This window comes from Oryx dammah, unplaced genomic scaffold, assembly GCF_014754425.2.
Source record: "Oryx dammah isolate SB20612 unplaced genomic scaffold, SCBI_Odam_1.1 HiC_scaffold_5, whole genome shotgun sequence".
NCBI classification, from domain to species: Eukaryota; Metazoa; Chordata; class Mammalia; order Artiodactyla; family Bovidae; genus Oryx; species Oryx dammah.
Genome location: NW_024070189.1, coordinates 64,013,891 through 64,029,138, shown reverse-complemented (window position 1 = coordinate 64,029,138; position 15,248 = coordinate 64,013,891). Strand labels below are relative to the sequence as shown.

At 37.2% G+C, this 15,248-nt stretch overlaps 1 protein-coding gene across 2 annotated transcripts in view; it reads right to left on the bottom strand.

Annotated features, from left to right (window-relative positions):
- Window positions 1–15,248, bottom strand: part of CDKL3 (cyclin dependent kinase like 3) — a 35,936-nt gene that overhangs the window by 15,419 nt on the left and 5,269 nt on the right. For both annotated transcript variants that reach the window (XM_040240090.1, XM_040240091.1), the window contains exons 2-5: window positions 14,508–14,702; window positions 3,661–3,839; window positions 2,324–2,436; window positions 735–874 (exon numbers count right to left, since the gene is read on the bottom strand). In XM_040240090.1, the coding sequence (XP_040096024.1) occupies window positions 735–874; window positions 2,324–2,436; window positions 3,661–3,839; window positions 14,508–14,702 (627 nt within the window). The remainder of the gene's footprint in view (window positions 1–734; window positions 875–2,323; window positions 2,437–3,660; window positions 3,840–14,507; window positions 14,703–15,248) is intronic.

Sequence of the window (15,248 nt, the reverse complement as noted above, 5' to 3'; positions counted from 1 at the left end):
GGGTTTTAAAGAAAGTTCATGTGAATTCAGAGCCCTCTCTCATAAACACCGTGCTATACTTGCTTTGAAGTTAGATTACCACTTTTTTAAAGGGTTGTACATTAGAAGTAAGACAAGTTAATTGACCCTGGGAAAGAAAATTGGCTGGGAAGAGAAAATAAACAGAAGCAAGTAGCTCTCTCACTTCTTGAATTGTATTCTAAGTATGCTGGTATATTTATTATGCAGTTCAAAATAAAATTTAAACTTTAAACTAATTTAAAAGTGCTATATAATGTTTTTGTTTTCTCCAAATCAACCTGAATTTTGGCACTGGTATACCCTCAAACTACATTACAACTATAGCTGCCAATGCCTTGACATACCTTAGAATATCACTGTACAAGGAAGAAATCTCTTGGGTAGCTGCTGGGAAGACTGGCTGTTAAGAGGTGTTGATCAACATGGTAAGTCCTTACCATTTTCCAGTTTATCCTTAAAATTTTCCAGTTTATCAATAAAATTGGAATGAACAAAAAAGAATAGACTGGATTATCCCAGGGGCCTTTCAATTCTAACAGTCTGTGACTTTTAACTTCTCTGAACTAAAGACATAAACACAGAAGAATATAGTAACTTTGAACAGTTAATATTACTCCATGAATCCTTTTGGAATTTCATTAAAGTCATATCTTAAAACTGTATTATAATTTACGCAAATTTCCAAGAAAGAAGTCCTTAATCTCTTAACATACATGAACTATGTCAGCCAACAATCCATTTAGTTTTGGGTATTTTTTTCTTGCACTTTTGGGATGTTGAACTTGAGGAAGGACCACCCCAGCAAAAATGGGACTCTTGGAAAAGATATTCTGCAAGTGGGGTGTCAAATTGCCTGAAAAGAGAAAAAAATACATACATAAGAAAACAGGTATATTATTCTACAATCAAAATAATCAAATATGTGGTCTGCATCAAATTACTGAAAGAAAGAATAACAATTAAGTTCTCTCAATTTTTAAAAATTGAACAAGAAACTATCTTCTGAATATAGCATAAGGAACTATCTTCTGAATACAGCATAAAAAAGTGAGTTCCCCAGTAATCTGTTGATAGCACATAGGCAGTAGAGAATAAAAAACCACAGGTGCATTTTCTTTTTTCAAAATACAAGACATGATATATAATGCTATTAGAAAAGGCACATTCAAACTTTTATGTATTTCCATAAGGGTATCAAAATGGTTTATCTAGCAAGTGTTCATTGGCAAAGTCTTGTTCAAAACAGCTAAAATACTAAAATTATATAGAAATAGAAATATTGTAAAGAAAAAACAAGGCTATAGATTAGTAGCAGAATGTAGAGAACTATGAATAGGAGCAGAAAGAGCTAAGTTCTACCACTAGTTTTGCTCTTAACTAGTTCTGTGACCTTGGGCAAATCTTCCCTTTCTGTATCTTTGTTTTCTCATTTGTAAAATGACAAAACTGATCCGATAATCTCTCGAGTTCTCTCACCATTAATCTCATAACCAGAATTTTAAATATGACTGAAAAAAGTATGATGCTTTAAGGGTCTGAACTGTATCTTTAACCAATATTTATCCAGATTTACAGTTTTTAGAGTTGTTCAAAGTACCTTCCTCATGATCCTGTAATTATATGTTTATGTATAGCTTTCTCATCACAAAATAGGTTGCTCAAGCTCCTCAATCAAAAATATATCTTTGAAACTCTATGAGCAACACTAACCATGAAAATGTTTGGGTATTCAAAGCAGGTCATCAAATAATTCAGCTATCATCAAACATATTTTTGAATAAGATATTTAGCTATCTGCTTATCTACTGTGGTTAATAAAAGTTTTCTTAGTAAACAACTGGTTTTCTATTTCCAAGCACTTTAAAAGAGCATCGAAATCAATTCTATTATTTAAAAGTCCTCTTTGAAAGAGGCAAATATTTGTAGAAGCCAAAATTTTAAAAAAACTTTCAGACAAACTGAAGTAGGTTCCTATTTTACTATTTTTCTTAGTATCAACCATCAACATGGTACAGCTATTTGCATCCAGGACAGGGAGGCCTGGCGTGCTGCGATTCATGGGGTCGCAAAGAGTCGGACACAACTGAGCGACTGAACTGAACTGAACTGAAAAAAATATATTATTTTCAAAAACAGAAATTTTCTACCTTTTTTTTATTAGCCCATAGCATCCATCTACTTTCATCTATCAAAACAATATATTTCTTTATTCTTATAAAAATAGACTAAATTTGAAAATCAAGCAGAATTTATCTGAAAACACTTATTTAGGCATTTAACGGTACATTTCAGTAATACCTACCTACTTTTAAAACAATTTTATGAAGTAAATCCAAATCAGAGCTGCTAGGAAGATAGGGATTTCCAGTGGCCATCTCAATGATCATACAGCCCAAAGCCCAGATATCCACAGGTCTGAAACAGACAAGAATAAATCACTCTTTCATGGAGAAATATATAAAACATCTTCTTAAAAACCCTTTTTTTTTTTGGCTATGCTGTGCGACTTGCAGGATCTTAGTTACCCAACCAGTGATTGAACCTATGTCCATGACCTTATCTTACACCACTCATAAAAACTGACTCAAAATGGATGGAAGACTTAAATCTAAGAACTAGAACTTATACCTCTTAAAACAGAGGCGTTTCACAGTCTTGGATTTGGCAAAACCAAAAGCATAAAAACAGACAGAATGAACCTCATTGAAATTAAAAACTCTGTTTCTCAAATGATACACACCATCAAGAAAATCAAGAGACAACTAAGTAAGAGAAAATATCTGCAAACAAGTATCTGATAAGGAATTTATATCCAGATATACAAAGAATTCTTACAATTTAATAATAAAAAGCCAGTCTAATTTAAAAAAGGGCTAAGGATCTGAATAGAAATTTCTCCAAGGAAGATATATAAATGGTCAATAAGCACATAAAAAGATCAACAATGAAGTCCAAAAATCATTAGTTATCAAGGAAATGGAAATCAAACCCATAAGGAGATACCACTTTACACCCATAAAGATAACTAGAATCCAAAAGTCAGATAATAACAAGTGCTGATGAAGATATGGAGGAATTTGTAACCCTCACACTCTTGATGGTGTCTTTACATTCTTCAGGATTCATTATTTGTTTATTAGATTGTTGTTTCCTATACTATTTTTACTGATTCACAATAGACTGAGGCCTTTCTACTTTTTGAAATATCTAGTACAATTTAAAAATTAGTATTTGTCAGTGTTTGCAAAGACTTTGCCATACTCAGGAACTAGGAAACTTGTGATAACACTGGCAGAATAGATTTTAAAATCTTTGCAGAATCTAGAGTCTACAGAGAAGCAAGGAGGCCACTCTGTAAAGGGTGGGGCACAGCTTAAGGCAAGCATGGATGGCAGCCTGAGAGGTTTCTGCATAAGTTTCCTTGGGGCTGGGGCCACTCAGCTCCAGGGGGCAAGTGTGGCAACATCAATAGTAGCAGGATAGATGTCTAGGGTAACTCTGCTCTATCTGGGGGTGTCCCTTTTCTATCCCAAGCCTAGATGCAGAAGGCAGAGTTTGTCAGTAATTCAGGTGACAGATACACCGAGGGAAAAAAGAGATGGCTAGGAAAGGCCAGGCAGGATCCCCAACTATACATACTTTCCATAAGAGGTATCTTTTAATACTAATTCTGGAGCTCTATACCAGCGTGTGGCCACATAGTCCGTATAAACATCTCCAGGAGCTGCTAGCGTTCGTGCAAAGCCAAAATCACAGAGTTTAGTAATTCCTGATTGGGATACTAAAATATTCTCAGGTTTTATATCTCGATGAATGATCTAAAAAACAAACAGAAGATGTAACACATTAAAATGAGGTTTCATTATCTAGAAAATTTGTCAACAATTAAGAGAAAATCTAGCTAATTAAGATAGTAATTTTCTTACCACATGCAAAGGATTAACTACACAGTGCAAAAATATGTAACTATAAATAGTTGTGTGTGTGTGCTCAGTTGTGTCTGACTCTTTGTGCCCCACTGACTGTAGCCCACTAAGCTCCTCTGTGTATGGTATTTTCCAGGCAAGAATACTGTAGTGGGTTGCCATTTTCTACTCCAGGAGATCGTCCCAACCCCTTGAAAAGATAATAATGAAGGTAATACTGAAAAGATAAATTGCATTCCTAAAAGAAAAAGTAATAAAAAAGAACTTAATGGAAGAAGTTTAACTTTCCATTAACCCTGTGTCACACTTCAGGTACTGCCCTTTGTCTCATTTCCTTCATAGCTAAACTTCTTGAAAACATTATTTTTACTTATTCACTTTCTGATCACTCATTCACTGCTCAAGTGGAAGGTGAGCAATCTGTCTTCTGCTCCCCCATTCAAACTGCCCTAGCAACTCTATTCAATGCTCTCCGGAGCCCTAAAGGGGAAGGAAATTTAAAAATGTGGGAATATATATATATGATTCACTTTGCTGTGCAGCAGAAACTAACACAATTTAAAACAACTATTTGCTTAGTCCCTTAGTTGTGTCTTACTCTCTGTGACCCCATGGACTGTAGGACACCAGGCTCCTCTGTCCAGGGAACTTTCCAGGCAAGAATATGGGAGTGGGGAGCCATTTTCTACTCCAGGGGATCTTTCTGACCCAGGGATCAAACCCGCATCTCTTACATCTCCTGCATTGGCAGGTGGATTCTTTACCAACTGTGCCACCTGGGAAGCTCACAAAACAACTATATTCCAATAAAAATTAATTTTAAAAAGTGTCCAGGCCAAAGTCATCAACAACTTCATTGTTGCTACATCCAACAGACACCCCTCGATACATATCTTGCCAGATGTGAAGTGAAAATTGCTCAGTCGTGTCCCAACCCTCATGGACTATATATAGTCCATGGAACTCTCTAGGCCAGAATACTGGAGTTGGTAGCCGCTGTTCCCTTCTGCAGGGGATCTTCGTAACCCAGGGATCGAACACAGGTTTCCTGCATTGCAGGCAATTCTTTACCAGCTGAGCCACCAGGGAAGCCCTCGTTAGATACCTTAGTGTAAAAATACAGCCAACCACTCCTTCATTCCCGACTTCTGGGACCAGTTTCCTCCAATGGCAGTTTCTTTTTCTCTGTCTGTAAATGTAGGGTTCTGGTCTTAGGCCTCCTTCTCATGCATCTTGTTTCTTGCACAATCTCATCTACTTTTTTTTTTTTTTTTTTTAGCACTTTCTTGGTTATGGGAATACCATATTCTTTCGGGCTTCTTCCCACCTATTGGCTGCTTCATCTCAATCTCACCTACTCTTACAGGCCTTAGTAACTATCTATATACTAATGATTTCCATATTTCTATCTCTAACCAAGATATTTCTCTTGGGTTCCATAAGAAGTGGAAGCCTGCAAGAAGTCCCATAAGGCTGACCCACACACTACCATAAACTCAGATAATTAAAAACTAAATGGATTATCTTCTCCCCCAAACCCATTTGTTCTTAAGAGTCCTTTAGCTCAGTGAATGGAACCAACATTGACCTCAAGGCTCAAGCCAGAAATCAAGGCACATTTCTCCCTCAGGTCCCATATTCTCTCCATCCACTTCTCTCCCTAGTTCAAGTTCCCTTAGCTCTCTTATCAAAATTATTACCTTACTAAATGGTTTCCCTGAATTCCCTCTGATCCCCTCCCATTCATTGCCCACAACAAAACCTGAGCATTATTTTAAAATCATGTGTGTGATTATGGCACCCCTTCAAGGATGCCCCATGCCATAGGACAAATTTGAAGCTACCTAAAATGGCTGGTAAGGACTTACAGGATTTGGCCTCTGCTCACATTCTCAGCCGTTCTTCCCTAGCCTATAGAATATTAGTTTCCCAGTTTTCCAGGTGTGTGTCATCACTGTTTGCATTTGCTAATGCTGTTCCAACCGCCTAGAACACTGCCTTGCCAACCATTTCCTTATGTCTCAGCTGAGATGTCTGCAATAAAGAGGTTCCTTTTATATATTATTCTACATTCCCTCCTTCACAGTGTTTTGTCATGCTTTATTCTTATTTGCCTATTTACTTGTCATTCCCATTGGACAGTAAGTTCCATGAGGGTAAGATGTGTATCTGTTTTGTTCAGGCTATATCCCCCATGCCCAGTACAGTGCCTGAAACAAAGAAGGCATTTAAAAACTTTATCAAATGTATTAAGCGTACTCCCATCACCAGCAAAGTATCACAGCACAAGTGAAAATATCTTGGTGACAGAATTCTGGGATCTTCCCTTTTTTATATAACTTATTGCTATAAGCTTTGGGGATTAGCTTTTGTTCTGCCTCAAGTCTTCCTCCTAACTGGCCAAATAATTATCTTAGGGTAATGAATCACCTTAAAGGCACCATCTGTGAAACTTTGTTAGTCCCTTTTTACTTTCACAACTTTTACTGAGTGACTACTACACTCCAGGTACTATACCAAGATCTGAGACTATAACATGAGCAAAAATAGACATGGAAAAGCACTTTAAAATATCACTTTACATATTCTGCCTACTACACAGCCATGACCCTCCTCCTCAGTGCTCTAAACATGCATAAAGATACACTCAGTTGACACCCTAATATGTTCACTCTTTTTAAGTTAACACCCTGACTACACGCAAAATTTTGTTATCTTTGAGAATCAAGTGCTCTCTGAATTCCAACTTCTAAAATTCAGTTTTAGCAACATCCTCTTTGGTCTTCTACAACCATACCGAGACCTCTATAAACATAGTATTTCTATGTGTTTAGATTTTCTCTAATTTTTCTCATCAATGTTTAATAGTTTTCAGTGTATAGGTCTTATTTTCTCTAAGTATTTTATATTTTTGATGTCATTACAGTGGTATTTTTAATTCAGTTTCTGAGTTTGCTAATACACAGAAATACAAATAAGTTTGGTATATTGATCTTCTATCCTACAATCTTCATAAACTTACAGCTTAGTTCTTTTAACTTTACTGTAGATTCCATAAAATTTTCTACAGAAATGATCATGTCATTTGTGAATAAAGACAGTTTTATTGCTCAAAAAAAAAAAAAACCAAACAGAGAGATACCACTTCACATCCACTGGAACAGTGATAATCAAAAGACAATAACAATACTGGGAGGACACAGAAAAACTGATACATTGTGGTGGGGATATAAAATGGTATAGCCACTTTGGAAAAAACAGTTTTGCAGTTTCTTCAAAAAGTTAAAACATAACCTCACCATATGATCCCCTGGTGTTCTTGAGTTATCCTATTTCTATTGCCCACTCCCCAGTTCCCGGTAGCTTTGTAGACCAACAGCCCCCAAATCATGGTGAAAACTAGCAGCCTAGTAGCCACCAGAGGAAGCTGTATCTCCTAGCTATAGGGTTGGGTCTCCTCCAAAGGCCCATTCCCAGGTAACAGTCATTATCTAACATGTCTGTCAGATTACTGGAAAATGCCACTAGAAGTCTTGTCTTCACTGACCTAACTCAGAGCTTGCCCAGGGCAAAGGGCCTTTGTCAGAAACAATTAGCATCTACTGAATAACATTACTGGAGAAGGCAATGGCAACCCACTCCAGTGTTCTTGCCTGGAGAATCCCAGGGACAGAGGAAGCCTGGTAGGCTGCCGTCTATGGGGTCGCAGAGAGACAGACACGACTGAGACGACTTAGCAGCAGCAGCAGCAGCAGTAGCAAATAACATTATAGCCACCTGAGGGAGCTATAACAGGACAAACAACATGCTGACCAAAATACTTAATTAAAAAGAGAGGCTGGGAGTGAGATGTCCATAAAGGATTTGGAAAGTTCCAACATATTACTTAGAATCATGAAGGGTACATGCCCAGCTGTGTACACACTAGGAAAGACCTGAGATTGTCCCTAAGCTCTCAGTCAGTTCAGTTCAGTTCAGTCGCTCAATCGTGTCCAACTCTTTGCGACCCCATGAACTGCAGCACGCCAGGCCTCCCTGTCCATCACCAACTCCCGGAGTTCACTCAGACTCACGTCCATCGAGTCCGTGATGCCATCCAGCCATCTCATCCTCGGTCGTCCCCTTCTTCTCTTGCCCCCAATCCCTCCCAGCATCAGAGTCTTTTCCAATGAGTCAACTCTTCGCATGAGGTGGCCAAAGTACTGGAGTTTCAGCTTTAGCATCATTCCTTCCAAAGAAATCCCAGGGTTGATCTCCTTCAGAATGGACTGGTTGGATCTCCTTGCAGTCCAAGGGACTCTCAAGAGTCTTCTCCAACACCACAGTTCAAAGTCTGGTGGAATTTAGGTTCTACACAAGCAAGAAGGGCTAAGTTGTAAACTCTCTGCCTAAACACTGAAGATATGCCCCAACACAGAGAGAGAAGGAGCCCTCAGTAAATACCCAGTAAATATGGCTGAGAGATTTATTAGTTCAAGAGTTTAAGGAATTCTCTGTTCAAACATTAGCTGACCAGTAACCTAACTGAGCAGAAATTTCAGTGGTTACATATGACAAACAGACTTCACAAATTAGTTCAGCAAAATAAGTAACTAACAGTTACAACTGCAAACCTTGAGACATGGGAAATTCTATCTCCAGATTGCCACAATGTATTATTTTACATGTCCAGTTCTCAACAAAAAAATACAAAATTTCCAAGAAAATTCCCCCAAAAAGGTGTGCAAAGAAAGATATATGCCCATGCATAAGGGGAAAAAGCAGTCAATAAGAAGCTTTGCCTGAAGAAGCCCAGATATAACCTGCAAGAAAAAGACTATTCAGTTCATTTCAGTTCAGTCACTCAGTCGTGTCCGGCCCTTTGTGACTCCATGAACTGCAGCACGCCAGGCCTCCCTGTCCATCACCAACTCCCGGAATCGACCCAAACTCATGTCCATCGAGTCAGTGATGCCATCCAACCATCTCATCCTCTGTCGTCCCCTTCTCCATCCTCTGTCGTCCCCTTCTCCTCCTGCCCTCAATCTTTCCCAGCATCAGGGTCTTTTCAAATGAGTCAGCTCTTCGCATCAGGTGGCCAAAGTATTGGAGTTTCAGCTTCAACGTCAGTCCTTCCAATGAACACCAGGACTGATTTCCTTTAGGATGGACTGGTTGGATCTCCTTGCAGTCCAGAGACTCTCAAGAGTCTTCTCCAACACCACAGTTCAAAAGCATCAATTCTTCTGTGCTCAGCTTTCTTTATAGTCCAACTCTCACATCCATACATGACCAATGGAAAAACCATAGCCTTGACTAGATGGACCTTTGTTGGCAAAATAATGTCTCTTGCTTTATATATGCTGTCTAGGTTGGTCATAACTTTCCTTCCAAGGAGTAAGCATCTTTTAATTTCATGACTGCAATCACCATCTGCACTGATTTTGGAGCCCAAAAAAATAAAGTCAGCCACTGTGTCCACTGTTTCCCCATCTACTTGCCATGAAGTGATGGGACTGGATGCCATGATCTTAGTTTTCTGAATGTTGAGCTTTAAGCCAACTTTTTCACTCTCCTCTTTCACTTTCATCAAGAAGCTCTTTAGTTCTTCTTCACTTTCTGCCATAAGGGTGGTGTTATCTGCATATCTGAAGTTATTGACATTTCTCCCAGCAATCTTGATTCCAGCTTGTGCTTCTTCCAGCCCAGCATTTCTCGTAATGTACTCTGCATATAAGATAAATAAGCAGGGTGACAATATACAGCCTTGATGTACTCCTTTTCCTCTTTGGAACCAGTCTGTTGTTTCATGTCCAGTTCTAACTGTTGCTTCCTGACCTGCATACAGGTTTCTCAAGAGGCAGGTTAGGTGGTCTGGTATTCCCACTTCCTTCAGAATTTTCCACAGTTTATTGTGATCCACACAGTCAAAGGCTTTGGCATAGTCAATAAAGCAGAAATAGATGTTTTTCTGGAACTCTCTTGCTTTTTCAATGATCCAGTGGATGCTGGCAATTTGATCTCTGGTTCCTCTGCCTTTTCTAAAATCAGCTTGAACATCTCGGTTCATGTTGCTGAAGCCTGGCTTGGAGAATTTTGAGCATTACTTTACTAGCGTGTGAGATGAATATAACTGTGCAGTAGTTTGAGCATTCTTTGGCATTGCCTTTCTTTGGGATTGGAATGAAAACTGACCTTTTCCAGTCCTGTGGCCACTGCTGAGTTTTCCAAATTTGTTGACATATTGAGTGCAGTGCTTTCACAGCATCATCTTTCAGGATTTGAAATAGCTCAACTGGGATTCCATCACCTCCACTAGTTTTGTTTGTAGTGATGCTTCCTAAGGCCCACTTGCCTTCACATTCCAGGGTGTCTGGCTCTAGGTGAGTGATCACACCATCATGATTATCTGGGTCATGAAGATCTTTTTTGTACAGTTCTTCTGTGTATTCTTCCCACCTCTTCTTAATATCTTCTGCTTCTGTCAGGTCCATACCATTTCTGTCCTTTACTGAGCCCACCTTTGCATGAAATGTCCCCTTGGTATCTCTAATTTTCTTGAAGAGATCTCTAGTCTTTCCCATTTTATTGTTTTCCTCTATTTCTTTGCACTGATCACTGAGGAAGGCTTTCTTATCTCTCCTTGCTATTGTTTGGAACTCTGCATTCAAATGGGTATATCTTTCCTTTTCTCCTTTGCTTTTCACTTCTCTCCTTTTCACAGCTATTTGTAAGGCCTCCTCAGACAGCCATTTTGCTTTTTTGCATTTCTTTTTCTTGGACATGGTCTTGATCCCTGTCTCCTATACAATTTCACGAACCTCTGTTCATGTCCCTAGTTCATCAGACACTATATCAGATCTATCCCTTGAATCTATTTGTTACTTCCACTGTATAATCATAAGGGATTTAACTTAGGTCATACCTGAATGGTATAGTGGTTTTCCCTACTTTCTTCCATTTAAGTCTGAATTTGGCAATAAGGAGTTCATGATCTGAGCCACAGTCAGCTCCCGGTCTTGTTTTTGCTGACTGTATAGAGCTTCTCCACCTTGGGCTGCAAAGAATATAATCAATCTGATTTCGGTGTTGGCCATCTGGTGATGTCCATGTATAGAGTCTTCTCTTGTGCTGTTTAAATATGTTCAAGGTAAAAGGAAACCATATCTAAAGAACTGAAGAAAAGTATCAACAGAATGTCTCACCAAATAAAGGATATCAGTAAAGAGAAAGAAATGATTAAAAAAAAAAAACTAACCGGAGGGGGGAAAAAACAGTATTAAGAAAGCAAAAAGGCAACCCAAAAGAGAAAATAATAGCAAACCATGTGTCTGATAAGGATCTACTATCCAAAATATAGAAAATACAACTTGACAATAGAAAGAGAAATAACCCAATTTAAAAATGGGCAGAGAACTTGAATAGACATTTCTTCAAACATAAACAAATATAAACTTATTTTGCTTTAATTATGACATCAAAAGCAAAAGCAATCAAAGAAAGATGTTCAGTCATGTGCAACTCTGCGACTCCATGGACTATAGCCCACCGGGCTCCTCTGTCCATGGGATTTCCCAGGCAAGCATACTGGAGAGGGTTGCCATTTCCTTCTCTGACAACCGAGGGACTGAGCCCAGGTCTCTTGCGTCTCCTGCACTGGCAGATGAATTCTTTACCACTAGTGCCATCTGGGAAGCCCAGACAAATTGGACTCCATCATATCTGGAGACAAAAATGCCTCTTCTAAATTTTTCATTTAAGTGGAATTTATACTTACATGCTTTTTGCATTTGATTTTTTTCAACATGTTTTCAAGTTTCACTCATTCTGTAGGATGCATCAGCAGTCCATTCCTTTTTGAGGCTGAATAAATCCCATTATATGGGTATAATTAATTTTGTTTATCCATTCATCAGCTAATATACATGTTTCTACTTTTCAGCTATTTTAAATAATGCTTATACGACATTGCTGGGCAGGTTTTTACGTGAACATATGCTATCAATTCTCTTGGATAGATACCTAGGAGTATAATTGCTGGGTCATATGCTAATTCTATGTTTAACTTTTTGAGGAACTGCCAAGCTGTTTTCCATAGCAGCTGCACCATTTTACATTACCACCAGCAGTGTATAAAGGTTCCAGTTTCTCAAATTCCTTGCCAACATTCGTTCTCGTCAATTTTTAAAATTACAGCCAGGCTAGTGAGTGTGAAATGGTACCTCACTGCGATTTTTGATATGCACTACCATAATGACTCAAGATATTGAGCATCATTTCATGTGCTATTAGCCATTTGTATATCTTCTTTGGAGAAATGTCTGCTAAGTCCCTTGCCCATTTTTAAATTGGGTTGTCTTTTTATGTTGAATTGTGTTTTGTACAATCTAGAAACTAGTTGCTTATCATATTTGATTTTCAAGTATTTTCTCCCATCTGTGAACTGTCTTTTTACTTTCTTGATGGTGTCCTTCAATGCACAAAAGTTTTTAATTTTGATGGGGTCCAATTTGTCTATTTTGATTACTTTTGCTTTTGAGGTCATATCTAAAGAACTATTGCCTAACACATGGCCACACAGATTACCACCTATGTTTTCTTCTGAGTTTTATAGTTCTGGTGCTTACATTTAGGTCATTAATCCATTTTTATATATGATATAAATGATTAATTTTTATATATGATATATCATATATATATATGATATATCATATTTTGCATTCAGTGAGTTTGATTCTCCCTTATTCTGTAGTGAAATGCTCCCAAAATGCATAGAATTCCATATTACAATGATAATAATTCTGTTCTATTAGCTCTATGTGCTTTTGAAATTTTTTGACTCATTTTATTAGTTTCAAGATCATTTACATTTTTACTCCATTTTGATTCTATTAAGCCATTTTTGTTTGTTTTAGTGAACTATAGTTGAATCAAAATATTGCATCAATTTCAGATGTACAGCAAAGTGATTCAGTTATATATATATTACTTTTCAGATTATTTTCCACTATAGGTATTATAAGATATTAACTATAATTCCCTGTGCTATAAAGTAAATCCTTGCTGCTTATCTATTTAACATATAATAGTTTGTATCTGTTAATCCTATACTCCCAGTTTAGCCCTCCCATTTCCCCTTTGGTAACTCTAAGTCTGTTTCCTATGTCTGTGAATCTGCTTCTGTTTTGTATATAGAGTCATTACTATTATTTTTTAGATTCCACATTTAAGTGATATATTTGTCTTTGTCTGATTTAACTTAGTATGATATTCACTAGGTCCATCCATGCTGCTGCAAATGGTGATGTTTCACCCTTTTTCATGGCTTAGTAATATTCATATGTGTATCAATGACATCTCAACTGTCTGTTAAGCCCTTGGGTTATTTCCTTATGTGCCTGAATTTAAACACCTAAGTTCAAAATTCTTAATTTTACCCCCTCTTTGAAGTTTTCTGCTCTCAGACTGGTGTCTCCCATTATTCAAGAAATATTTTTAGTCTACTACAGGCAAGACACTATAGGGATAGAGATAACTATATCTGACTCCCTATCAGCACTGTTTATTGAGCACTTAAAATATACCTGACACAGTGCTAAACACTACATAGCTATTACCTAATTTGATCTTTACGAAAAAATCTGTGAGATACTATAGCATTATTTTACAGATGAGGAAACTGAGGCTCAGAAAGATTAGATAATTTTCCTGGGGCCACAGAGTAATGGGAATACCTTTCATTATGTAACTGGGAGCTACACATGTTGTGTGGTTATCTGTAGATAAGCCACTAGGTTAAAACCTAGCATAGTCTGATTCCAGAGACTGTGTGTTGTTAACTATTATACTGTCTCCCCTTGGATCCATTTGGGCAAGGAAATTACAATCTGAGTCCTAGATGCCATTACAACAAAGCTGCCACAGGAGATGCACTGAGACAGACTATTAGAAATTAAGGTGTCTGAAAAAGCTTAGGCTATACAGATGTTATGCCTAATATCACTTACTATGTCTAACTTTACAGAAAGTAGAGTTCATGTTGGGAACAAAGTATGTCCATTAAAACCTGCTGAAATAAACAGTAATTAACCAATGTTAAAAGGCAACACTAAAAATCAAAACAGTTGATCTTCTTTCCTTTCTTGATTTAAAAGACAAGGCTTTATACTCCTCAGCCACTTTCTCTCCTTTCTTTCCCTAAAGGCATACACATTCTCTTGCCATTCCCCTGGCTTAGTTTCCAATTCCTACTTCCAGACCTTCCATCATCTGGGCTGGCTTGACTTTCGATGTCTTAATATATTTTCATTAATATAAGACACCAGAGTTGACTGCTGATTTTTCTATACCTCCTTAGCATCTCAGAGTTGGTCTGCTTTATAGTTACAATTATTGTGTGTTCAATATGTTTTTTGGTTCTGTGACTGAATTATAAGGTAGTAACTCCCCCAACCTTCTTTCCATTTTCACAATATGGTACATAAAAATAATTTTAACAACTTTCATAAAAACAGAGCAATGTTTAAAAGGCACTTACAATTCACAGTTTTCCTATAGTTTGGGTTACTTTGAAGCACTTACATTATTATTGTGAAGATATTCAATTGCTCGAAGAATCTGGAAGAGGTATTTTCTAAGTCGTTTACTCTCTAATCCGTGACAATAATGTTGTAACTCATCTAAAACTGTGTGGTCAATAAATTCAAACACCAAATGAATTTTCTTTTTCTGTCTAAAAACTTCAATCAGATTGACCAGGTTTTCATGACGAAATTGCTATCAACAAAAGAAATGGATTTTTAATAAGTATCTCATGCACCATAATTTGCACATATAAGACTCACATAATTTTAAAAAGAGGAAAACTCTGTTTCTTTTCCTCCATGCATGTCAATAAAAATTTGATTTGCTTACATTCCTATTTTTTTAATGTTTATCTATTTCATAGTTAATATTTATCAAACAAAGGGAGATATATTGCTTTACTTCAAGTTGACATTTGGTTGCTTACTAAAATAATTCAGAGTTAACATGATGAAATGTAACTTTGTATTCTGCTAAGAGATATTGTCCTACCCTTTAAATTGGCTGTGATTAAAAGGTCCTTATGATTTCAAATGAGCACGAATTCCAGTGCCACTGAGCATGTAATCTGAATTTATAGAAATTAATTACTGAATTTGGTCCTGAACTCTCAAGAGTAAAATGTAAGTTCCAGATGGAGATTATAAATTCATCACACTGTAACAAAAAGGTATAAAAATATCTAGAAACTTTTCAGATATGTGAAATACCAATTTATATCCATAGGAAATTTATATA